Below are 27732 nucleotides of genomic sequence, written 5' to 3' on the forward strand. Positions count from 1 at the left end.
GAAAAGTTAACGCCTTGTACGTATTTTCCTAACATTGGCTCAAATGTCAAGTGATAGCAACTAGTGGTGAATGAGTTGTTGATTTGTGCCGTATACAAATATTTATTTTGATATATATTTAAGAATATACAAAACTCGACTGGACACATATAACAGGTATGTTTAACCATATTCTATTTGCAATTGAATTATATTTTTCGATTCATTGGGAATGTTGTATGTAAAGAGAATTTTGCAAAAATATGGTTGCTGGCTATGTACGCAGTTGTTTCGTATCTTTTATTATTATTAGTAGATGGTAGATATCCGCGATATAATATATAATAAAATGTTGAACTTAACTTGAATTATATCGAATAAACAATTTAGTTCCGTACGTAAATTTCGATTTTTGACTATTTCTATTTTGACATATATTCTTATATTCTCATTGCCAGCTTACATATATTTTGCAGTCTTACAAATAAGTATGAGTTTTATAAATAAAAATAGTGCCCGTAATTATATAGACTGACTTAAGTAAGATAAACATAAGATAACTGAATTTGTTCTGAATAAACTTAAATAACTTTCAGTTATATATAAGGTTGTCAAATATCTCCCTTTCGCCTTTTTGTATTATAAACCAAGAGCAAAAAAGCGGAAGGGAGATATTTGACAACCTAATATGTTGAATTGAACTGATTTTTGAACTATAATAAATCATAGTTTATAAATCAGTTATATATGGTGAATTGAACTGATTTTTGAATCATGATAAATTATAGTTAAAAAAACGGATCATAAATGATCTCTGATTAAAAATGTTAAAATAGAAATTGTTTTAGTAAAAGTAGATGTTTTTAAATTGTTATGTGATGAGTCAAAATTTGAATTTCGTATTACTCGATTTTTAAAAATTCTCTATATACTCTAGCCTCGATTCCTGTTGAATTGAAATAAGACTCCAATTTTATTCTAATTAGATTCTTACCAGATACTAAGTAGATTTGTCTAACATTGCAACTAGATTACAAGTCGAATTTTATTAAGTTGTTTTAAGATTTTAACCTTGTTTCAATTAAGTTCCAACAACATTCTAATCAGATTCTTAAGTTAAGTTCCTATAAAGTCCAAATTATATTCTTGTAAGATTCCAATTAGTTCCTTAATGATATTGATATTATATTGATAAGATTCTAACTTGATATATATTACATCCTGGTAGAATTTTTGTTGGATTCAAAATTGGTTTCAATTACATTGTTATTAACTTCTGAGTTGATTCCAACACGATTTTTATTTAGACTCTGACATGACTGTAACTTTAATCTAACTTGATTACAACTAAAATCTTCCTAAAATATTGCTAAACTTTTGCTACAATCTTGCTACAATCAATTTAGGTAATTAACAAGCAACAATGCCTGTGTAATTATTATGTATCCTTACTTACTATGTATCCTTATTGTGATGATACTAATTAGAATACTCGCATCTTGAGGTATTATTATGGGCTATTATCATTATGTATATTTGTTATACCTTATTTAAGCACGCTATAATTGTTGCAAATTATCGGAAAACGTGACAAATTCTTTCGGCAGTCGCCGTCACAGACAATTTCCATTGAACTCATAAATAAATGCGGGATCGATTTTCTGTCATAGAAAATTCTTTATGCACCATCAAATATCGCTATCCCATAAGCAATGTATTGAATGTTTCTCAATGAAGATATTGCGGACACGTGCTCGATCATGTTTTACACGTGCGCATTGCGCGGGTAGGAAAATATTTTGGTGCGGTATGTATATAAATAAATAAATGAATATCTATATATACACACATACATATATACATTTACATACATACAACATAATTGAGAGGTTTACCAGGTGGTGAAAGATATACGATGGAATGTTCTTGGGAATCCATCCAATAATAAAACTAGTGGGGCGCATGGCATCGTGCCTTAAGGCAAATTGCTGGAACTTTCCGTACGAAAAATTACTTTTTTTTTAAAAAGATTAACATTTTTGAAAAAATTAGATTTTTGAGAAACTATACATTTTTGACAAAAATTTACTTTGTTCAAATTTTTCAATTTTTTTTCAAAGCAATCGTACTGCTTTAACCGCATAGAGACGAAATATCAAAGCGCGTAAGCGCCGCGTCGCCGTCTTACGGATAAACATTGGTACGGAAACCATAAGAATGTAAACAAAATTTATACTTATTGTTAAAATCTCTATAAAATATCTGATAATTTGATGTGCATATGTCTAATGGTCATTTTTGACCGCCAGATAGCATTTTTTTTTAAATTTTTCTTACTAGATATCCGAAACCGCTACACCTGCATTCATGAAAATTTGATCAGTTCTTCATCTTTTCAATACAAGAAAAAAGTTTTTTGAATTATTCAAATCGGACGCTCCGTTCTCTTAAAAACTGAGTTACCGTTTTTGGCACTTTTTGCCCCATATCTTCGTAACGGCTATATCTGCCTTTTCCAAAAACTAATCAACACGTCTCCTTATCAATACGAATCGAATGTTTATTGAATTATTCAAATCGCTTCATCTGTGTTCCCGAAATCGTCGACGAAAATTTGTATCCGAACACACACACATACAAGCACACACACACACACACATACACATACATCCATTTTTTCTAAGGTATGCCAAAATGTTCAGAAGGTTTTGAAACGTAAAGATATATAAAAATTTTCATTTTCGATACGGGAAGTTAAAAAGACTTGTGGTGCATAGCATCGTGCCTTAAGGCAAATTGCTGGAACTTTCCGTACAGTAATAAAACATTTGCAAAATGAAAATAATCATCAATAAAAATTTATCAATGAATAATAACAATTATTTTAAATATTTTAAAATACAAATATTGTAAAATCATAATTTATATTATGTACATCTCTCATAAAAGTGATATTTATTTGGCCGACGACATTTATCTATTCGCATCTTCTCGTTTATCTACAAGAACAGATGCCAAGGTAATAAATTATTAAAAAAAAATCTACAAGAACGAAAACTTAAACATACACCGTCAACACAAGCAATGTGCTTTATAAATAGCCCTAATCGAATGCAAAAATGTAATCAATTATTCACTTAATCAATACGAATCGATTGTTTTTTGAATCATTCTAATCAAATGTGCAGTTCTTTCAAAAACTGGTTATTTTGCAATTTATGCTTCATATCTCTGGAACGGTACTGGACCTGCCTTTGCCAAAAATTAGTCAGCAAATCTCCCAATTAATACGAATTGAATGCTTTTTGAATGATTTCAATCGCTTGATCCCAACTCCCGATTTCGTGGACGAAAAATTGTATCCAAACAAACGTTTACACACACAAATACATACATACATTTTTTCTAAGGTATGCCAAAATGTTCAGAAACTTCTGGAACGTAAAGATATGCAAAAAAATTATTTCCGTTTTTTTTGTATAATTTACCCTAATCATTCCAATGCTCTCAAAATCTGATTGTTTTGCGCGTTTTGCTTCATATCTCTGGAACGGCTGGATCTGCCTTTGCCAAAAACTAATCAGCGCATCTCCCAATTAAGATACTTCTGAAACGTAAAGATATGCAAAAAAAAATATTTTCGTTTTTTTTTGCGATTATCATAACTTAGAGCGTGTCCATTAATCACGTGAGGTTCTTATGGGAAGGGTTTGACAAAAAATCACGAAATATCAAATGAGGGAGAGAAGGATATAGTAAGATATCACGTTTTTACCTTAATTAAAAAAAATTTAAATTTAAATAAATAGATTAAAAAAAAATTAAATTTACAATTTTTTCGTAACTAAAAATGCACGTGATGTTTGGTGGGGGAGGGGGAGTTAATGTTGAATATCATCACAAATCACGTAGGGAGAGAGGAGGTCCAACTTTCCTTAAAAAACCGATCACGCGATTAATGGACGCTTCCTTAGCCTACGGAAAGTTAATTATTGAAGAAGAATGTCTTTATTAGAATTTTCGAGCCCTGGTTTGAGTCATCTTCAGTGCATACAAATAATTTAAACGAGGCACATAAGAAGTACATGTATACTAATATTTATAGAACTTTTTTTAATATTAAAATAAATAAAATAAAATAAATAAAACACTTGTGAAGGTATGGTTTTGTGATTAAACCATGTTAAACTCTGTGAATACGAATGAATCAATATACTCTTCATTAGACATTTTACTTCATTTTTTTTTTTCATTATTGAACTTAAACACATAAAGCAAAAGACAATATCATGGTAATTATCAATTATATCAAAAATGTTTCGTTTTACATTCCATAATATTTTTTCAAAAGATAAAGTTGTAACGAGTTCAACTTTACCTTCTATTATACTCATAAATTCTTTAATTTTTTTGAATAAACAGTTTTCTAATTTTGTAAACAAAGTAAAACGTCGTTTTTCCTGAATTGCAAGAATTTGCTAAACGCCAGTAAATTTATAATTTCGAAGTTGAAATTCCTTGCTACGGTTTTCCCTACTGTAAAAATTGATAAGAAAGATCAAAAGAGACGATGCTTGCTTGATACAGATGCGAAATAATAACTCTGTGACTTCTTTGATGTGGAAAATCACTTAAACGCTTATGTGAGCTGACCTAATTATGGGCTTTGTGTTGCTGAAAAATTGAAGAAAATTAATTTTCTATATCATATCTGTTTACACTAAATTATTTTTTGTAAGAAAGATAAGTCGGAAACAATTATATGGAATATTCTTAAGTTATTTTTTATTTATGGGCTCGCCCGTAGGTAAGCGGTTAAGAGCGACGGGACCTGAATCAGTGATCCCGGGTTCGATACCCACTTCGAGCAGCATGTTGTCAGGCAACAGTGACAACGATTTTCACTTGGTAATATAAATAGCAATATGTTTTCAAGTTAAAGTAGCCCTTGCCCGGCATTGCTGCACCAATAAAAAGTCAGCCTTATTAGATTAATTCTAATATCAAAAATCATCAAATATGGATGGATTAACCATTGGGTTACCATCTACAAAATACGAAGTAAGGAGAAGTTTTAGCCCATCAGCTCATAGGACGTAAGCTTGCTGTTAAAAATATAATAAAACTAGCTGTAAGTGGAATTCTGTCTTAAGGCAATTAGGGCATCGTGCCTTAAGGCAAATTGCTGAAACTTCCCGTACCAAAAATTATTATTTTTTTTAAAAACGATTAACATTTTTGAAAAAAATTTACTTCGAAAAAATAAGATTTTTGAGAAACTATAAATTGGACAAAAAATTACTTTTTTTTGAAAAAAAAAATTTTTTTTTTAAATTTTTAAAAAAAAATTTTTTTTTTAAATTTTTTTGTTTTGAAAAAAAAAATGTTTTCTTTATTTTGACATATTTTGGAAGATCTGAACTTGTTTTTCAAAGCAATCGTGCTGCTTTAACTGCATAGAGACAAAATATAAAGCGCGTAAGCGCGGCGTCGCTGTCTAACGGGTAAACATTGATACGGAACCCATAGGAAAATAAACAAAATTTATACTTATTGTTAAAATCTCTATAAAATATCTGAAAATTTGATGTGCATATGTCTAATGATCATTTTTGACCGCCAAATGGCATTTTTTTCTACTTTTTTCGTTAGATCTCCGAAACCGCTAGACCTGCCTTTATGAAAATATGATCAATTCTTTACCTTATCAATACAAGTAAAATGTTTTTTGAATTATTAAAATCGTACGCTCCGTTCTCTTAAAAACTGAGTTACGGTTTTCGGCACTTTTTGCCCCGTATCTCCGGAACGGCTAGACCTGCCTTCGCCAAAAACTAATCAGCACGTCTCCTTATCAATACGAATCGAATGTTTTTTGAATTATTCAAATCGGTTGATCCGTGTTCCCGAAATCGTCGACGAAAATTTGTATCCGCACATACATACACACACGCACACACACACACACACACACACACACACACACATACATCCATTTTTTCTAAGGTATGCCAAAATGTTCAGAAACCTCTGAAACGTAAAGATATATAAAAATTTTCATTTTCGATTTTTTTGCGATTACTATAACTTACCCTACGGGAAGTTAAAAATGTTTATAAAAACAAATTTGAACGCCTGTTATAATTGAAATTAGAACGACTGGTGTCATAATTTTTATTATGATGTGCCAATCAATAAGTTTGTTATAGTTCAAAATAAACCATAATGATGAATTTCATTTCATTTTCATTGCAAAAATAGATATAAAAATGACTAATTTTACTTAGCGCTGGCAAATTATATCTCATTACTACATGAGCTTCACAGAAAGTTGATATATGTGATTTTATATCATCTTAAATTAAGCATTGCATTATCCCATCACTCCACATTTTTATTTTTTTGCTCAAAATTATACTTTTTGTTAAAAATAATTATTTATCGCTAATTGCAGTGTATTTGTTTCAGAAAATGGACTATTGAGCGAATGAGGATTTTTCTATAGTTGCTAATTAGTAATAGAGTTTTCAGGTAAGTTTTTACATATTTTTAACATGTTATATATATATACAGGGCCGGTCCTGCCTTGCATGCGATGCATGCAAAAAATGCGAGCGCACGCCTTAGGGGGCGCCAAAACGAGTTTGGAAAATTAAATTTATAATATAATATTTATATTTTTTATATAAAATCTAAAACTATTTATATAAAATCTAGAATTATTTATATAAAATCTAGAATTATTTATATAAAATCTAGAATTATTTATATAAAATCTAGTATTATTTATATAAAATCTAGTATACATAATAAATTATAATAAACAATCTAACTTAACTAGGGATACGGAGACAGAAAAAGCATTTATTCACATATATTTTGCAATGTGATATCAGTAGAAACAATTAACCGATTAATAACTCTGCAAATTAGTAAATAACAGCTATGTTCATTGCTTGATCTACTTATTAAATATTTTCTTTATTTGAAGTTACCGTGGAATCGATAAAGAAATTATCTAGTATTCAATCCCATAAGCTCAAACCTGCGAAAGATTAAATTAACTATTGGGCATTATTGACGAAAAATTGCGAGCTGATTTAATTAAAACGGAACTTGTTAAAAAATATAAACAAATTATAATCGGGAAAATAAAAAATGGGTTTTGCTTCTGATGAATGTTATGGAAATGGAGCAAATATGAAAAATGAAAGCCAATTTTAAGAAATAATAAAGCTACTGCTTGAAAATATGCTTCGTCTCATAGGTCGTAAATTGACCAAAAAAATCTTTAATTACCAAGTTATATTTATCATCGTTTTCTGTAGATTTAACAAATGTTGCAATAAATGCATCGCAAATATACTTCGTCTCATAGGTCGTGAATTGACCAAGAAAATCTTTAATAATCAAGTTATAATTGTCATTGTTTTCTGCAAATTTAACAAATAATGAAGCTGCTGCCTCGAAAATATACTTCGTGTCATAGGTCGTAAATCGGCCAAGAAAATCTTTAATATTCAAAATATAATAATCATCGTTTTCTCCAATTTTAACAAATAATAAAGCTACTGCCTCGAAAATATACTTTGTCTCATAGGTCGTGAATTGAACAATTCGTTCATTTTGTTAATAATCAAATTATAATTATCATCTTTATCTCCAATTTTAACAAATAATGAAACTACTGTTTCGAAAATATACTTCGTGTCATAGGTCGTGTATTGACCAAGAAAATCTTTAATAATCAAGTACTTAGGAACAAAAATCTTTGAGCTTTTTTTATACATAATTTAATTATTAACTATCCAGAAATGATACAGATACAAATATAATTTGTTTGTTTCAATACAGTTAAGGGAATATGTAATTTCTTTGCATCTTTTACTAATTTTGGACAATACTTTAAAAATACGTTAAAAGTTCAACTTTAAAACAACAATCTGTTATTCTGAATCTGATGGGAAAGTAAAGCTGAATAAAATAGGACCCTTACGATACCAATAAGGAGAAGTTTACGATGCAATTTTGGATATTGTGAATAATGAAAAAATAAATTAAAATAAAATTTAATTTAAAACATAAAATTCGAATGTTATGTTTAAAAATTAAAGACTATTCTTTTTTTGCTCTTTTGGCGTGATTTGCTCTATAGAATAAATCGCATAATAAATAAGTTAAATGTTTTAAAACCAGAATATTAATATTACACCTACGTTAGAAATAATTGAGGATTTAAAAATATTTGATTATGATCAACCCGCAAATGGCCTCGATTTTCTAAATAAATTTAAAATCAATGTATTTTATACATGTATATTTTAGATTACATCTAAATTTTTGTGTACTAAATCCAGAATGATTAAAAATTAATTAAAAAAAATAAAGTAAATGTTTATATATAAGGTTGTCAAATATCTCCCTTCCGCCTTTTTGTATTATGAACCAAGAGCAAAAAAGCGGAAGGGAGATATTTGACAACCTAATAATTTTAGTGAAAAACTGATAAAACAGTTGAAATTATTGGGGGGGGGGGCGCTAGAACAAATCTTGCATGCGGGCGCTGAGGACCCCAGGACCGGCCCTGTATATATATATATATATATAATATAAATATAAATATATTTATAATATATAATACTTCTTCAGTATAATTTGTCAAAAATTTTATTTCATTATTTCAGTTGGCAATTTAGTATGTTAAAGTAGAAGTAAAATCTCTATAATATTGCGTTAATTTTAGTTCATATCTTAGAGAATCGTTTCTGGAAACTTAAGTAATATTTTATTGCAAATTAAAAAATTTTCCAACCGACTATAGACTATACCGTGTAACGTAGTATCCATAAATTTGAGATAATTGCTATTTTATTTTAGAAATTTTAATTGTAATCAAGTAGAAATCAAGTTAGGATCTAGTTAGAATCAATTTACAAAGTTAGAACAAAGTTGGAATCAACTTAGAGTGTAGTCAAAATCCACTTCGTTAGAATCAGAAGCTGTTAGTTATAATTATGTCGAAATGAAGTTATAATCAAGCTAAAATCTACCTAAAACTTAGTCAAAATTAGAAGTTTTTGCTATGAATCACGACAGCATTTGATTAGATAGTATACTGTACTTTACTGTACGTAATAATAATGATGATAATAGTGATTATTTTACGTTTTGTCAATATTAGTGTTTGTGCTTAAATGTACCATATTGAAAAATGCAAATACCTTCTTAGTGTACAATTTTTCTTTAGTTCTATTTAAGTCAGTTGACTATTTTCTTGTAGTTTATTCTCTTCACTTTTCCTCTGTTTTCATGATATACTATACCTAAAATTAGGTGTGTTTGTTTTTCTTTTTTTTGCTATGAAGAATGTCTCTTGGAATGTTTTGAACTTAGAAAATCCATGAATAATTCAACCGAGTGCTCTTTACGATATAAGACGTCGAAAGGTTGACGCCGCTTCAGTCGGAGTAATAATATTAAGACTTGGGAGGCAGTTGATGCGAAGGCGCAAATTATATAAACGATAGATAATCTTAAAAAATAGTATTTTTTTTACTTGAGTGATTTGTGATGATTTTTTTTAAGCAGGAGGAATACAGTAAATACAAAATCGGCAGAAGGAATACGCTAAAAAGTCGTAAGACCCTTAAATTTGAATTTCAAAAATTTTCAGTAATTTCAAATGTATGGTTCAATTCTGATTTTCGTCGATTTTTAACTATATGTTTAAGTGTATATAATAGTTTATTCCAAATTTTAGTAAATTTAATCTAGTTTTCACTAATGTAAATAAATTGAAGTGGCTAGTTTCTATGTTATTCAACAAAATATAAAAAAATCCCAAATCCACATATTGCTAATTATCAATACACTCAAGTATGCATTCCGAATAGTTTTATTCCAAATTTTAATATGCAGGTATATATAATAATTTATACCAAATTTTAGGGTCTAGAATGAAGTTTTTATGCTATTTAACAAAATGTAAAAAAAATGTCCCAAGTCCACTTAATGCTATTATCAACTACTAAAGTGTGCGTTTTGCCTATTTTTTTTCAAAATTTCTATATAGAAGTATATGTATTTAATAATTGATACTAAATTTCTGTAAATTTTATCTAGTTTTCACTAATGTAAATAAATTGAAGTGTCGAGATAAAGTTTCCATGTTATTTAACAAAATGTAAGAAAATACCTCGAATCCACTTATTTGCTAATTTGCCACTTATTGCTAATTATCAAAATACTAAAGTCTGTGTTCCGACTAGTTATATTCAAGATTTCCATATGCAAGTGTATATAATAATTTATATACACTATTTTATAAGAAGTATATATATATATATATATATATATATATATCTTCTATATATATAAAAATAAGTCGGGTTTTCCTTCCTGACGAAATAACTCCAGAACGCGTGCATCGTTCCCTAATGCAAATTGCTGGAACTTCACGCACCGTAATTAAAAATAATCAATAATTGTTTTAAATAATTGCAAATAGATTATAGTCTGTATATATAAAAATAAGTTGGATTTTCCTTCCTGATCAAATTTTTCCTTTTCAAATATAAAACAAACAAAAAATTTCTTCATCGTTCTCACGGGTGGCGAAACGGAGTTCGTCGGGTTTGCTAGTATATATATATATATATATATATATATATATATGTATGTATAACATCTTACAAAATAGAAGGGATGGTAAAAGATATATAACAAAAAGTTTTCTGGTACCCAAAAATTTAGTAAAAAGCTAATGAAGTAATTTAAAAACAACTTTTATTAACTTTTCTAGATTGATCTTTATTCAAAATACAAATATTTTATCTAATAATAACTTAAGCTATTAAACGTATACTTAGCAAATTATATAAAGTGAGAAGTTTGAAATAAATGAAATAATAATAAATGTTTCAACTATTAAGTTTCAACTTTAATATTAATCTTGTACATCACATATTTAATTAATGTGTTCTGGAGGGTAATGTGTTTTGGAACATTTACCCTAGTTTGATGTGCGTGCCATGTCTAATAGCATGAAACTAAATAATGAGTTCGTTTAAATTTGTATCTGCGGTTATGCAAGGGTTTTCAACTTATGCATAATACAAAATACTTACATATATTATATATACATCAAGTTAGAATCTTACCAAAATTAGAAGATTTTAGTCATGAATCAAGTAAAAATTGAATTAGAACCCACTAAGAATTGAAGGATTTTAGTAATATTTCTATGTGAAATTTGATTTATAATCAAGTTAGACTAACTTATAATTAGAATCAAGCGAATTTTAAAGCTTGATTCTAACTTCATTATACTAAATTATAAAGCTTGATTCCGATTTGATTATAACTAAGGTGACCATACGGACGGGACAGCTCCATATTTCCACCTTGTGTCCCGGGTTTTTTTTTAAGCAATATTTGTCCCGGACATATAATCTTTTGTCCCGGATTGTCTCGGGTTTTCGAAGTATGAGTATAAATTGAATCTTTCCAAGTACATAGATAAAAGAAGAGTATACCATATAATCAAATAATAAAGTTCTTGCTAAAAGCCCGTAATTCTGATTAAAAAAAAAGATTATAAATTTTAATTGTATCTTTGAATAGTATTTGTTAACTTTAAATAACATTTAAGATATTTGGTGTAAAAGCCTCTCATCTTCTAACTCCCGTTTACCATAACTAAAAATTGCCGTTCCGGTTTTGACTGAAAAAATTTGGTCACCTTATTATAACATAAAACTTACAAAAATATTGCTTAAAACTCCTAATTCTAACATTCTAAGTAAGTGAATTCTAACTAGAATCTAAATTTAAACTGTAATCGATTCATAACTAAAGTCGTCTTTTAACTTGATTTCTAGACTTGATTCTAACTAGATTTTGACTTGATTCCAATGTTGTTATGTTTACTTTAATAATTTATTAATAATTCTTTAAGTAGATTCTTGTAATCTGCCATCTTAAGAGCAGTCTACAAAACTTCGGTTGAATAAATCAATTATTACACGTTCAAATCAATTGCCTTAAGGCAATATGCCACTTGCATCTAGTTCGCTTCGCAACAAGTATGAGCATTCAACCCTTTTCACATTACCACTGTGATGTCGTTCAATGCTCAACAAGTAAAATTCGATATTTCATGGAAATCAAACAGGTTGTTTTTGGCAATCCGACAGGCCTGGGCCATTTATTAGGTTGTGCTTTGAAAGTATTTGTATTGATGTTCTTCTGCAATTGTATATGTAAACAGATCGAAAGGGTGTTCAAACATAGCTATAGGGGAGGATGGTATAAAACGACAAAAAAGACATAAATCAATCTACATGCCGATATGAGTTCATCTACTATTTATCATTATTTGTAGAAAGATAAGAAGCAAATCCCTAAAGTTATATTTAGAAGACATTTCGTGCAACTATCAAAGAAAGATAGTTTGGATGTTTCACCTATCATTCCACTAAACGTGTCCAAATTTTGCGTGATATATTTTTGTACATTGTACATGTTTTTACTTAGCAGCTTAATACTGACAAACGAGTTTCCACTATTTTATTTTGCTACATTTCTAAAATGTTAATGTTCTTTATTATCGCATCACCACATCGCAGAATGAGAATTTCCAAATAGGATGTTAAATAACACTCGGTGTAGTAATCAATTCTATATTCTTAATAGTGATGGTATGCTAACTTCTTGCTGTTCATTTTCGAAAACCCAAATAGTACTATCTCATCTAGTACTTTGAAGAAAAAGTTAGTTGAGAAAGCTATTGGGCTAATTTGACTTAATTCTACGTCGGTTTTACATGTGGCAACCCAATCAGTTCTCTCATTTTTTGAGAGATATTTTATTAATTATTAATACAAATTCTACAATAGGGCGAATACATATTTTATTATGACAGCAATGGTAGATGAGGGCTATTTTCACTTGGAAACATATTGCTATCTATATTTTCTAAGTGAAAACTGATATCACTACTGCTCGATTTCAGGCTCTTCAAGCGGGGACGAACCCGGGACCTGTGATTCAGGTCCAGTCGCTCTAGCCACTTGCCTGCTAGTGAGTCCTCATCTTGTGTATAATATTTTATTTTGTGTCACAGAAAATGTGTTTTTTATTCTAATCTAACTAGATTCTAACAGGAATTATTATTGATTCTAAATGGATTCCATCTAGTTAGTAAATCGTCATTTCTTCCAGATACTCTATAATAATTTCATCATAGAGATATAACACCTTTCCTGAAAGGATCTTTTTCGGACTACTTTTCCCTATTACTGGGTACAATAGTGCATGTATATATATATATATATATATATATATATATATAGTTTTGTTCATGTATAGGGCGTATTAGTGTATTGGATGCACACGTCTGTCGTCTAACTACGGGTCGATAATTCCCTCGTCGGGTTTACCGTGTCTATACTACTATAGTCACATCGACGCAAGTTCTTAATCTGTTTGAAATATTAATTTTATTAAAATAGTGCATAATTTATAATATAAATGTTATAATATACATTTAAATCCACAACTATAACGCAACAAACTTGAATTAAAGTTATTAGAATAACATTTTCTCTGATAAATAAATTCAAATATCATTTTTTAAATGTTCATTTGTTGACTTTTTGTATATACGTACATTAGTCATATACATTTCATAATTAATATTTACACTATTATTTTATTTGCTTGTATATAATTGTATAGTGCATCATATATCCTTTTCTTTGTCAATAATGTTATAAAACTGGTTGGGGGGAGATTTTTTTCCTTACTATCTTCTTCCATAGTTTTGTCTACCTTTTCCCATTTTATGCACTTCATAATGGCGTGCTCAGCATCCGCCATAGTCGCTCCACCCAAGCAATATCAATAAACTTATGAATTGTCTAACAAAATTGAATAATATAAATATAGAATAATTAATATAACTAGCAAATGATAAAAATAGCATATTGTGAATACTCATATACCCAGCTGTAAGTCTGTAAATACCCTAAAATAGCACCCTAAAAGTTGACTCAAAACGCTCATATAGTAGGGTGTACGTAACATATGTAGGTTTTGAGACAACTTTTAGGGTGCTCCGAGATTCTTACCTAATTTAAGCTTAAATGACTGGATTATTATACATAAGTGTACTAGGATGAGTTTTATAATATATATGAAGCTATAAAGCCTCAAATAATTGACTTAATCAATTGAAGTTTTGAAGACTGCTCATTAGTTGATACAGACCTAAAGAATCTATTTAGACAATTATTAATTGATTCTTATGAATAATGCTTAATGTGAATCCTTAAATTTAAAATATTTTAGAATTATTTTAATAAGATTTTAATTGCATTCATGTCGGAACCTAGTTAGAATCAAGTCAGAATTTACTTAGAACCAGGTTCAAGAGAGAATAGCATTTCGGGGCGTTACTGTATTAAAGTTAAACCATGATCTATTTCGTCAATCTAAAATGGATATTACTACTGCTTGATATCAAGTTGCATAATCCGCGAGATTTCAACTAGAAACTTTATAGTTGAAAAATCAATGCTGTATCAAAATATTAAATAATTTTCCTCCTAAAGAAGGAAATATATTGAGAAGCACCATTTTAGAGTATTGTTCAGTGAATGTAGGAGAACATATATTTTGCCACGGTTCATGTTTCAAGGTCACGTTCACGAAGCAATTTATGGAAGCGTTTATGTCCGGGACAGCAAATCAATTTTGTTGACATTAAATATATTAGAGTCCTCGTATTATGTCAACAAAAGGTGAACATTTATTCTTTATTTACCAAGGATACGAATAATTTATAGGTCAAATTTGAATAATTCTTGTTGTTTTAAAACTCCTTCGTCAAATTGTTAAATATTCTACCAGAAATGATTTTCAGAAGTATAAAAACGAGCTCTTCTTGATAGTTACAGTTCTGGTTTTCCAATTAGAAGGTTCTATACCCATCTCGGATAATAAAATTTCAATCAGTAGTGAAATATAGATGGAAATGTGTTTCCAAGTGAAAATACCCTTTCTTCACTATTGGATAATTTTTTATAAAAAATCTAGCAAACATAGATAAGTTACTGTTGGGTTGCCATCTAATTATAGGATAAAATGGAGAAGTTTTGAGTGCAACCGCTCATAGGGCGAAAGTTCTGGTTGTTTTAAAACATGAAAATAAATTTTCTTGTAATATGAACATCAGAAAACAGACCTCGTCGAATTCTAGATAAAAAATGATAGATGCTATTTTTGCACAAAATTTTTGAGTGACTATTTAAAAGTCACCAGGATTGAGAAACCAATTTAATCAAAGTTTGGAGTTACATCATTTAATATCAATGTATTGCCATATTCTAAAGCTCGGAATAATTCAATTATAATTAACTTCATTAATCCTTTCTCTCATCAGAAGAAAATTTTGTGATTTAATACTAATCCTTAGGTTCTAAGAATGAAAGCAAACTTTTGTATATGTTGATAAATGGAAGTTTCATATTATATAGAACTTTTCAAAGTAACGCAATTAGTCGTTCATTGATGAAATATAATTAAACTCATACGTATCAAAATAAACTTTTATAATCGTTTAGTGATATTTTGGATAATATTTTCTTCATAACGAGATTGCCAATTATGAAAGTTAGTCGGATTAAACTTTGACCCAGTTGTAATAATTGATAGTTTTAAAAAATATTTTATAATAAATAATAGATTATTTTGAGGAATATTGAATTTTGGCAAATGGAAAAATTCTCGATTTGGAACAATATATTTCGAATCCCGGCTATGAAAAATAATGTATAAATAAAACTTTCATGAAAGCATAAAAATTCAACAAGCTATAACACTTTCATTTTGACATTGTTCTTGTAACATGAGCGTAAAGTTTTATTACCAAGTCTATAAAAAATTATATTACGTTCCTAATAGTTTATAGTACCATGTTCTGGAATATTTCAGTTGTTTTATTATAAGGGAAAAGTAAAGAAAGTGCCGAAACATGATAAATATTTTTAGAAATATAAAATGAAACTCTGCATTAACTGATATAACAATGGTGTGTTATGATCCACTATCATGAACCACTTGAAAGATGACATGGACCCCCATATAAATCACTTTGGGCATCACTGCATATTTTTATTTTAATATTTTTAATTTATTTATAAAATTTATTATATGCTTTTGCAACTATTAGATTGCCTATATTCAATTTTTTTATTATTGTTTTGCTTGTGTAAATATTTTTAAACTATTTGTCGAGCAAGAGAATGGACAACCACTGAATTGCTTTTGACAATGCTAATTGATAAAAAATTACATTATTATTATATAACAGCTCATTAAACACTAATTGTAAGAATAGTTCTGATAGAAATTTATTGCAATTTCTACTTGTAATTGAATTAAAAAACTGTTTATTTTGTGATATCTATTCATATTCATACTATGCCTGAATTGCATTTCGTATTCATGTAGACCTCCAATTTACGAGTTTATCTCATGTTTGGTTGTTTTACGAATTCTTTTGAGGAATTCTATTTTATATATAAACTTTCACATCCCCCATATGCTATTTGCAGAACACATTTGTAAAACAAAAACTAAACTGTGAAAGTTTTTTGCCATTGAGAGAAAAGTTAAACATGCGATCGGAAGCTCTAGCTGCTACGAAAATGTAATTTCAAGGCATTAATGTTTATGTAAAGTAAATATAATAAAATGATACATTATGTACAATTTATTGGCTACAAACACGATTCTTGCTTATATATAAGATATAATCAAACAAATTTATTAGATTGCCCCTGACTTCTATTTTATTCACACGGGGAACAAGTTTTAAGACCAGGTTTGGCCCTCAGTAAAAAAGTTAGAATCAATTTAGGATCTAATCAATTTAGAATCTTTTTAGAATCATGTTTTATTATTTTATTAATGTATTTTAAATGCAAAGCATTTGCCTTATTATTATATCTTTTTCAACTTATCTAACATGAAGATATTATTCTCAATATAAAAATTAATAATGAGTTAATAATAATAAGAAAAATTAATTTGTATCGAGAATAAGTGTGAAAATAATCAAATTCATTATTACTGCATATATTCAAAACAAAATTCTTGTTGTTTTAAAACATTAAAGTAGTATTGTTTCTGAATTAGAAAGGATCATAAAATTCTAGCCACCTCATCTGGATCTTGTGGTTTCTGTTTGCAAAAAAGCAAGTGACGATTTTCAAACTAATTTTTTATTTAATTATAAGTAAAGTTAATTGATCAGTCATATAATTAAGTAACAAACTTATACTCATGATTCTGATAAATTATTTAAAACTTGATTCAACAAAAATATATAATATGATGCATGAGATGAATAAAGATATCTTTTTGATATTCTACAAATATTCTCATTTTTGAAAAGCTTGACTTTTATGAAATATTCAATTGTTTTAATCTCCAGATCTTTTAGCCCTTCCTAATTTTACTTTTAACGAACGAACACGTTAACTCGGAGTATTTTATAAAAGCAAATTTTCAAAAATCAATAATTTTTATAATTGAACCAGTTTCTGCAGGACTTTAATGGTTTAGTATGTGCATTGCGACCAAGTAAATCGTCTAATTTTAATTTTAATTTGAACAAGCGCAAAAAATACTACTCATTTATTCAAACCTTGATGAACTTTTAAAATTAAACTACTTGTTATAGGGCTATAATATTTCAGTACGTTCTATAAGGCCATGATATAAATAGCCAAAAAAAAGTTCCATAAAAATCGGCTTAATTTTTTTTAACAGTAAATTACAAGAAAACGGCTCGGTAGGTTTTCTAGAATTAATCATCAGTATCATTCCAAATTAATGTTTTTCGAATAGTTTTTGATTTTTTAAAATCGATTCGGTAGTATGAGCTTAAATGTGGCCGAAAAGTTTAACACTTTTTCCCAAATTAAAAAGAAACGGCTTGGCAGATCATCGCACAAAACGACAAACGATAGTCCTAATTGAGATACACCAAATGGCTTTTAAATTTCTGAAATCGGTTCAGGCGTTTTTGATAAAACGTCGGTTTACGACAAAAAATCTGTTCACATATACATACACACACATACGCATACTTTTTTCAAATTTGGTCTCATTCGATTCAGAATGGCTTGAAACGTCTGAAAACATAAAATTAGCGAGTCGGATTTTTTGACGAAAACATAAACTTATCCTTCGGAAAGTTAATAATCGAAATGGATTCAAGTTGAAGTCAAGTCACAATCAAGGTAGAATCAATCAGAAGATCAAAGAGAATCGACTTGAATACGACTTGATTATAACTATTTTTTTTCTAAAAATATTTTAATTCTAACTAGATTCTAACTTGATTCCCTTGTGTGTCTTAAGGTTCATTAATCCTGCACTTGTTGCTAATAAATCCGAATAGGTACTATGTTTTAGCTTCTTCTACATTGTAGTATATATATATATATATATATATATATATATATACATATATATATATATATATATATATATACATATACATACATATATAATTACCTGAAATACCTTTCCACTCATTCTCGGCAAACGCATTAATTTTGATATTCTCGCGCACGCATGTAGTTCGTCAACGTGCGCTTTTCCAAGATTTCCCCGGGGTGTAAATATATATTTATTTGTTAGATTGCACCGCACACATGTTCAGGTGGCGGAGAATTTAAAAGAAAATTTCTCAATGAAAAAATATCGTGTCTTGATTTATTTGTGATATAAATTGTAGGGATTCCTACCTATACATGGATATTATTTTTTTTATAACGTGGCTTTCAAAGATAATTAAATGCTAATGAACACAGCTGAATACAAAGCTATGATCATATGCTAATTAAACTCTGGTCGAATTTTATAGATAATAATGCATAATATTAGTTCAGTAATAAACTATGGCAATTAGAATTACTAAAATAGCAACTGCGATGCACATGCAATATTGCACAGGACCTCCATATTTAATTTAATATTTTAATGCAATGAAAAGCATTTTTCAGTACAATGGAAACTCTAAGGTAACATCATAAAAATGCAAATGGTTATAATAATAAAAGCTAGTACTCTTTTTTACACTCTGCAGAATTTATTTTTATGGAAATGGTTTCATAACATATTTTGACTAAAACTTTAATATTTGCATTTCATATATTGAAGCATAAAAATTATTTTATGTTCACATATAACAATTAAATGAAGTTCTTCACATTATATGCAGTTGATCATAGTTGTCTAGATCTGTCAATTATTTATAGATCAAAACTTATTGATAAATTGTTTTTTAATAAAATTCCTGTCTTATATATATTCAACCTTAGCATAGTTATGGAGAATATAAGGCTAACTCAATTTTAATTGTTTATAAATTGATGATAATAATAATCAACATCATCGTTATGATGATGATATCATATTTAAACGTAATTATCAAAAAAAAAGTGTGATGGCTTTCAAGTAAAAATAAATACGTCATATAACAATTATGAATAATGTTTATTAGTAATATGGTAACTCTCGTGATGTACACATTTATTAGTGTCAACCATTATACACATTTATATAATGATAAATTATAAATTATATTTATTCATAATAGCTTTAAAAATATGTATAATATTTATAAACAATGATGTAATTAAAGTCATACTTCAAATATGACATGATCGGTTTGTCAATGTAATTAGCATTTAGAAATGAACCTTCATTAGAGAAATGAAGCAATTGTTGATTAATAACTTCTATATTATTCTAAACAAATATTGGTTTTGCAACTTCACTCATCATGTAATAATTGCATTTGAAGAACTTCATGTAATTAAAATTAACATACATTCATTGACTGCTTGTATTTTTTTTGCTTTTTCGTTGGCGTCTCATTCTTTGAACAGCTGTAATATCTGTCTTGCCTAAAAAATATTTTCCATTTTAATAACTTCAACGATTTATAGAAACTACGAATAATATAGAAATAATTTCTAATCAATACACTTACTAATCAATATCTTCAAGAAACAGAGTAAAATATTTTCCTGATTCAGGCATTTTTTATTAAAACAAGATTTGTACTACGATGTAACTTTGAAATGTTTATTTATATATGCCGAATTCTTTGTTGATATCGGTATGCATACAACGCTGATGCCGGTACGCATACAACGACAGATCTCTATCCACATACGCGACGACTAATCACAATCGACCCGTATAGAAATGATATCATCGAGTGCGAATGACAAATCTTTGGCACTTGACTCTTATCTTAGCTGCCGTAACGCACTTCCGTTATTAAATTATTATTTACAAATATTTAATTTAGTATATTATACATATGTTATTAAAATAAGTTTTCAAAGCTTTCTTTCTGTTGGGCAAAGCAGCAATATTGGTCTAATTTTCAAAACCTTTTAAGTCACTTTAATTATCTTTTTTAGCTGAAAGATGAAATGATTTCTATGTAAAAAATATGAGTAGTAGTAATATATCTAATTTGATTTATTCGTGAAATATAGCCCACACATGATACTTTATATGCTTCTGTACTTTGATAATAAATAAAGATTTAAATTTCTTAATTCATTAACAAAAACATTATCTGGTATTGATTTGTATTTTATTTATACACTATGCATTGCATTATGCTCATTCATCTTATATATGAAGTCAAATTGAGCTTTTATATTACTACAAAACCAACTTTTTCTCATGAAAGAAGATTTCAATCTCACAGAAAATGACATTTTTCTTTCAATCTACATCAAATATCTGGCATCTAAGAAAAATCCGAGCAATCGAATGATTTCTGAATTCTATATAAGTTATAATAGTCATTTCTATATTGGTTTCTGAACTTTTCTAGATACGTATGCATTTTGTACGTCACAGCGTAAAATAAGCTCTTTGGGAAATATATTTAATAAGAAATTTTATGCAAGGTATTTTAAATGCAAATGCAATAAATCTTTTATTATATCTTTGTCATCTTATGTAACATAAAGAATATACTCAATATAAAAATAATAATGCATTTTAATAATAAGGAAAATTATAATCCTTGTATATAAATTAAAGGACTAAATTAGAAAGTATCATAAAATTACAACCACCGTAATTGGATCTTGCGGTTTCTGCAAAAAAGCATGTGACGATTTTCAAACATTGGCTCCATTTGACAATCTTTGTAGAAAAGTTTGTTTTTTATGAAATATTCAATTGCTTTAATTTCCAAAATTTCTAGAACTTTCCAATTTTGGTATTTATTTCATAAAGTTACCATTTGTCCCTTTTCACATATGTCTGTAATAACCCGCACCTAGTTCTTCTTATGGATTCAGCACATTTAGTTATTTAATTGTGTATGCAAACCATTGTCATTAAATTTGATATTAAATCGATAATATTATATATACACCTACACACACAGTATAAAGTTATTAAATGCCAATGCAATAACTATCTATCATAAATTTTCATAATATTTAAATACAAGATATTAAACTAGGAATGCAATTTTAATTTATTAAACTGTATTGATATTGAAATAAATATCAAAATATATTTTTATAGCCATTTTTATGTTATATTTTGCAATAAAATATTTTCATATGTATACCACATATGATCTATAAAAAACAGATAAAATCTTTTATAATCAATTTAAATATTTCCTTGTTATTTGATTTGGTTTTGATTACATACATATTTCCCAATATAAATACATATACATGCAATAGAAAATCCATACAACCATTCGACGGCTATTACAGATATTATAATTTTCCAATATTTGAACTTCGGAAATTTACACAGAATTATCTAGAACAGGCAACGATGTCCTTTCTTTGCCCAAAAATCAATATACATTTATAATATTAATTGCACAATGGCAGAAATTTTCAAATATTCTTGATCAAAGTAACCAAATATGTTTTTTTTAACATAATAAACAAAACATTTTATCAACTTTTAATGCTTCATAAATATTACTTTAATATTTATTTCTGTTTAATTTATTATCAGATACATTGTTTCTTGAAATTTAATAATTACAAACTTCTGTTTGATATACCTATTTTATGGGCTCTTTTTTTATAAAGATCTCACTGCATACAACTTTCGTGTGGAACTTTGTTAGAAAAATTCATCATCAGAGTTGGAATAACTATTAATTTAATTTAACTTTTGTGAAATTGCTTTTTTAAACTGAATTTACATTTTTATTGACTGTTTTATTATTGTTTTATCATGGTAAAGATGTAAATCATCTTTTTAACCTCAGTCTCGTGTGAGCTATTCTAGAGGTTATATAAAAAAACTGTTGAATCTAACTTAAAAATTATAATACATTTTGTAAAGCAAATAAATAACATGTACTTAAAAATTATACTCAGATATCGTACACTAAACAACCGTGCTCAAAAAACAAAAAGTCTAACAACGACATAAAAATACTTTCTTCAAAAATTTGATAATATGGCCGTATATCTCCTGATTGCAATGTCGCACGACTTAAGGGAATGGCTGATTATGATTACATATCATTTTTCCTCTTTTTTAAAATAGTATCGTTTACAAATTGTACATTCGACTTGTTTTTGAGATAATGGTGGTGAACCTTTAAGCCCCGCTCTACCCTATATAAAATGTGTTAATCTCAATCTCAATATTTGTCGCGGATTTCATTTTTTTGTTCCGGATTTTTAAAAAATATATGTATGAACTGAGTTGTCGCAATTACTTCATGATGAAATTACAAATATCCATCAAATATCTGAAAATGATGTTAATAAGTACGCTTTTAAAAACAATAAGTTATATGTGTATTTATGTTACGTAGTTATAAAATTTATTACAACTCTCCTTCGATAACTCAGGTTCGTGGGTTATAATTTAACATTTAACCCTTGTAGCTGTGAACTGTATTAAACACTGATTTGTTTTGGTCTATATATTTGTTGCAGTTCTTATTACAATCACTGATTTGTCACTAAGTTATAATGAAAGAAGAGAGATATATATATATATATATTATATATATATATATATATATATATATATATATATATATATATATATATATATGATGATAGTTTTGTCGACGTTGATACATATTTGTAATATTTTTGCAGCCCAACCGTCGAATTAAAAAAAGATTAAATAACAAAATTATTTATTCCATTAAACGTTTCGACACTTGATGTGTGTCATCATTCAGTAAGATGTTTGTTTATATTTTCAAATTAATATATATATATATATATATATATAATATATAAATATAGAATTAGAAGTGAACAATTAGTCCGATCAAACTCTCCGCTACCCCCTTTATCAGGGATAGCAACCAACCCGTGTAAAAGCTCAATGCCATGAAGATTGTCAACTTCATAGCTAATATAATAAAACGAAAATACGTCCGAACAATATGAATGCGAAAATTTTCGAATGCAAAATACCAAAGTGTTAAAATATAATCTCACATTGATAGTTTCGGATTTCTATTTCCAATTTAAAAAATTTTAGCAATTTTTGTCTGGTACTTTCAATTTTTCGAAAATTAGGAACCCCTCCCCTCTCACAGTCTCGTTCCAGATTAGCGCACCTGCTACTAAGTTGCCGTCCCGGGTTTCACGAAAAAAAATATTTTCACTTTAGTTAATCTACCTTATATTCATATTATCAATATTATCAGTTCCAGATAAGCATGGATTCTCGAATAGCCCTGAACGATGCTGACTCCATATACCAGGCGGCCGGCTACGCCGCGTTAAGCTTCATATTCGTAGCGCTGGCTGCTCTACTGTTCTACGTGGCTTGCTCCAAGCGCTACAGACTAAACTGGTTCGAAAAAAACCTTTTAGAGAGGGCGCAAGACGAAGAAGTAGGACACAGGTGAAAGTATTATCTTATTTATTATTTATAGTTGTTTCACTGACGTTGATACATATGGGTATATAAGCCATCGTAGAGGAGAATATATTTTAAAACGAGCTTCATCTTGAACATAACTTATTTTTTTGGTTCATTGAATATATAATATTTAGAAGAGTACCTTAAAATTTCTGCAATCATAATACAATAATGTTGATGAATGTAATTAGCACTTATATGCAGTGGTGTCGTCAAGCCGGAACGTGCCGGAACATCGTTCCGGCAAATTATTTTTGGGCCGGAACGCGTTCCGGTGAAAAAAAAAAAATAAAAAATCACTACATACAGAAAATAATTTTATAAGTGAAATTTATAAATTATAATTCAACTATTTTTTATTAAATGTTCTTATTATTGTAATAAATATACATATATGTGCACAAAATGGGCTTTTTTAATAATTTTTGCTCCTTTCCTTTTCGAAAGAAACCGGAACAAACATGAAAACGGGTTTTTGAACCGGTTTTTAAATTTTAGCGTTCCGGCAAAAAAATAATAGCACAACACCACTGCTTATATGATAACCTGCTCACCAGACTAAACAAAAACTACCCACAGACAACATATTGTTATCTTATTGTTATCGCACAAAAATCTAAATTGAATTTTTTTGCATATCATCACGTTTGGAAGGTTTCTGAACATTTTGGCATACCTTAGAAAAAATAGATGTGTGAGTGTGTGTGTGTATGTATGTATGGATACAATTTTTGAATGTTTTCAAAAAACATTCGAGTCCTATTGAGAGGGAAATTAATTAGTTTTTGCCAAAAGTCGGTCCAGCCGTTTTGGAGATACCGAGCAATGAGTGCAGAAAATAGAAATCGAGTTTTTAAAATAACGGAATATCTGTTTTGAATGATCCAAAAAACATTTAATTCATAAGGATGGGGAGAAGGGGTGATTAGTTTTTGGCAAAGGCAGGCCCAGCCGTTTTGGAGATACCGAGCTAAACGTACAAAAAATGGCAGTTTTTGAGAGAAATAAGCATCCGACTTGAAAACTTTCTGCTTATGTTGATCAAACAATTAATTTTGGCTTGTATGTACCTTGTTAGCAGTCTCTGATTATTGTTTTGGTATGAACAGATTTCAGAATAAAGTTATTTTTTAAAAAAAACTTATATGGTAGATTAAGTGCTTAATACATAAAGAAGGTGATACCAGCCCTCGCATGAAATTAAAATATTATATCTTTTAGATTATTTTTTAAAATGTATTAATTATATGCTAATTACGTGTTGACTAATTCATAATTGTTTATTAATTTTCAATATTGGATATTAAGAAAAATGATGTTTTCATATGGCCAATAAGTAAATGAAAATACTTATACAGTTGCCCAACAACATGTATAAATTTGTTTTTATATTTATAAGTCAGAGGTTTTGAAAACTGATATTTTAATGCAACCTGAATTTATTTCTCAAAATTGCCCTTGTGGCGTAGTTCTCTGGGTTGGCATGATCCTCGAGGCGCCTTTTTTCTCAAAATCTGTGTCGAGTTTATGTATTAGTAATAGTTAATATCACAATACTATTTATTTCATGTTTTTGTATATTTTAAAAGTTTTATTCCTTTTTTAGCCACGAAGCACTGATGAGTGCTGGTTGCGCTTCAGCATGCCCTGGGCCAAGTGATGGCAACCAGGGTGCTAGAAACGCGGACTCATCGCCTGATTCATTTTGGGTGCCAAGTAGACTACAAAGACGAAGTAGTGATGACTTACCCTCACCGGGTAATATAAATAAATAAAAATATTTTGTGTGAATTTATAAACAAGAGAAAGGAAGTATTTCTGCATTAATCAAGACTAAAAGTGGCGTTTTTTAAGCCAAATCTTTGCAGAATTTTACGAGTAATTTAATGGTTTCATTTGTCAAATTATATATTATTATATATATTTCATATCCTTCTGATTATATCATTATATTTAAAATTCATTTTTCGAACAATAGTTTGTTCCTGCATTAATTATATTTTTTTCCAATCTATAGCTTAAGACTTAATGCTTACTACTTAATACTTAAGCCTTACCTATTCAATTTATTTTCAGATGAATCATTAGCTGGTAGCCCAGAATCTCCTTGTTCACATAGATCTTTTGGTGGTGATTCATTACATACTCTTGGTACTAGTACACCACCATGTCCTCCTTGTCCACTCACCAGAAATGACCGCCACGTAGTCTTAGCAGCAGCACCACCATCTCGACCACGAGTTGCCTCTATGCAGGCCAAATTAGATCACACTAAAATTGATTCTTCAATGTACCAGCAGGTAAACTAAATATTAATAAAATATTTTTTAATTATGTATCATAATTGGAAATATGATTTTAGTGAAGTAGTTTCAAGTGTGCTATTCATTTGAAAACCTATAGATCATTTTTTCTTAGATTAATCAAAATCATTAGAAGATAACATTTTCTATTACATAATTTCAGGATTCTCCACCTAGAACTCCAAACAATTCTGAGTCAATACAAGGTTCAATGCATATAACTTTGCAATATGATCCTTCTGCGGGAATACTTACCGTCAGACTTATCGAGGTATATAAATAAAATAAAATTAGTAAGATTAATAATAATCTAAATAAATTATTATATAACAGGCACAAGATCTTCAAGCAAGAGATTTTAGTGGAACTGCTGATCCTTACGCTAAAATTCGCTTGTTGCCTGATCGAAACAATGTTTGGCAAACTAGGATACATAAACGAACACTTAATCCAGGTAAAAATATAATAATAAACACTGATAAAAATAACATAAAATAAATTTTTCCTTAAATTTTATTTTGTAGTTTTCGATGAAGATTTTGTGTTTGAAGTATCACCTACAGCAATTGCATTACGCACACTTGAAGTTTTGCTCTACGATTTTGATGCTTATAGCAGGCACGTCTGCATAGGTGGATCTCAGGTAAATTTTTCCTTAACTATATTTTGTCTTTCAGAAATGTTTAAAAAAGTTAACAATGATATAATAAACCATTCATTTATATTTTCAGATTCCCTTATCCCAAGTAGATTTGTCGGAACGTGTGGACATTTGGCGTGGACTAGGCCCTTGTGAAGATAGGGATGCAAAAGCTGATTTAGGAGATTTGATGATATCTATGTCATATTTGCCATCAGCTGAAAGACTTACTGTGGTGGTTATAAAAGCTCGGAACCTTAGAGTAGTAGATGACTCTCGAACTTCTTCAGGTATTTAAAAAACATTGAATGCATTTGAATTTAAAGAATTTTTTGATACTAATATTTAATTGATAGTAATAATATTAGAGTGATGGTGAATGCAAATTGATTTTTAATTAGGAATGTATTATAACTAACACGTGATATATGTTCCATAGATCCATTCGTGAAAGTATCCTTACTCCACAATGGAAAACGACTCAAGAAACGCAAAACTAGTGTCCACAGAAACACCGTGAACCCAGTATTTAACGAAGCCCTGACCTTTGACCTATCCCGAGATACTCTTCGCAGGAGTACCATTGAATTTTGCGTCCTGCACGACAGTCTTTTGGGAGCAAGCGAGCCTTTAGGTAAGGCTACGGTAGGAACTGGAGCTGGAAGGGCTCCAGAAGAAAAGGAATTCTTCGCTGAAATGTTCAGGACGAAATCGGCTACTGCTAGGTGGTTGCCTTTACAGGATCCTAGAAATCAGAAGGACTGAATGAGGTATAAAAGTCTGAAGATTTTTCATTCGGGATAAAACGAGGTAAGTGGTGAAGAAATA

At 28.9% G+C, this 27732-nt stretch overlaps 1 protein-coding gene across 1 annotated transcript; it reads left to right on the forward strand.

Annotated features, from left to right (window-relative positions):
- The first annotated feature begins 85 nt into the window (after positions 1-85).
- LOC113373085 (synaptotagmin-5-like) lies at positions 86-27732 on the forward strand. The gene is made up of 10 exons (XM_026613409.1): positions 86-156; positions 6448-6510; positions 23744-23943; positions 25568-25719; positions 26038-26261; positions 26428-26535; positions 26598-26718; positions 26789-26907; positions 26996-27194; positions 27344-27732. The coding sequence occupies exons 3-10, from the start codon at positions 23756-23758 to the stop codon at positions 27667-27669; spliced, it is 1437 nt and encodes a 478-aa protein (XP_026469194.1). The 5' UTR covers positions 86-156; positions 6448-6510; positions 23744-23755; the 3' UTR covers positions 27670-27732.

The sequence above is a fragment of the Ctenocephalides felis genome, unplaced genomic scaffold, assembly GCF_003426905.1.
Source record: "Ctenocephalides felis isolate EL2017-DRISC unplaced genomic scaffold, ASM342690v1 CF-g0.4_SCAFFOLD_01604, whole genome shotgun sequence".
NCBI lineage: Eukaryota > Metazoa > Arthropoda > Insecta > Siphonaptera > Pulicidae > Ctenocephalides > Ctenocephalides felis.

Excerpts from the sequence above, each read along its gene's own strand:
- LOC113373085 (XM_026613409.1), top strand. The coding sequence starts at position 23,756 with ATGGATTCTCGAATAGCCCTGAACGATGCTGACTCCATATACCAGGCG. Across the intron at positions 26,536-26,597 it reads TTACCGTCAGACTTATCGAG|GCACAAGATCTTCAAGCAAG; the intron begins GTATATAAATAA and ends ATTATATAACAG. Across the intron at positions 27,195-27,343 it reads TGACTCTCGAACTTCTTCAG|ATCCATTCGTGAAAGTATCC; the intron begins GTATTTAAAAAA and ends TATGTTCCATAG.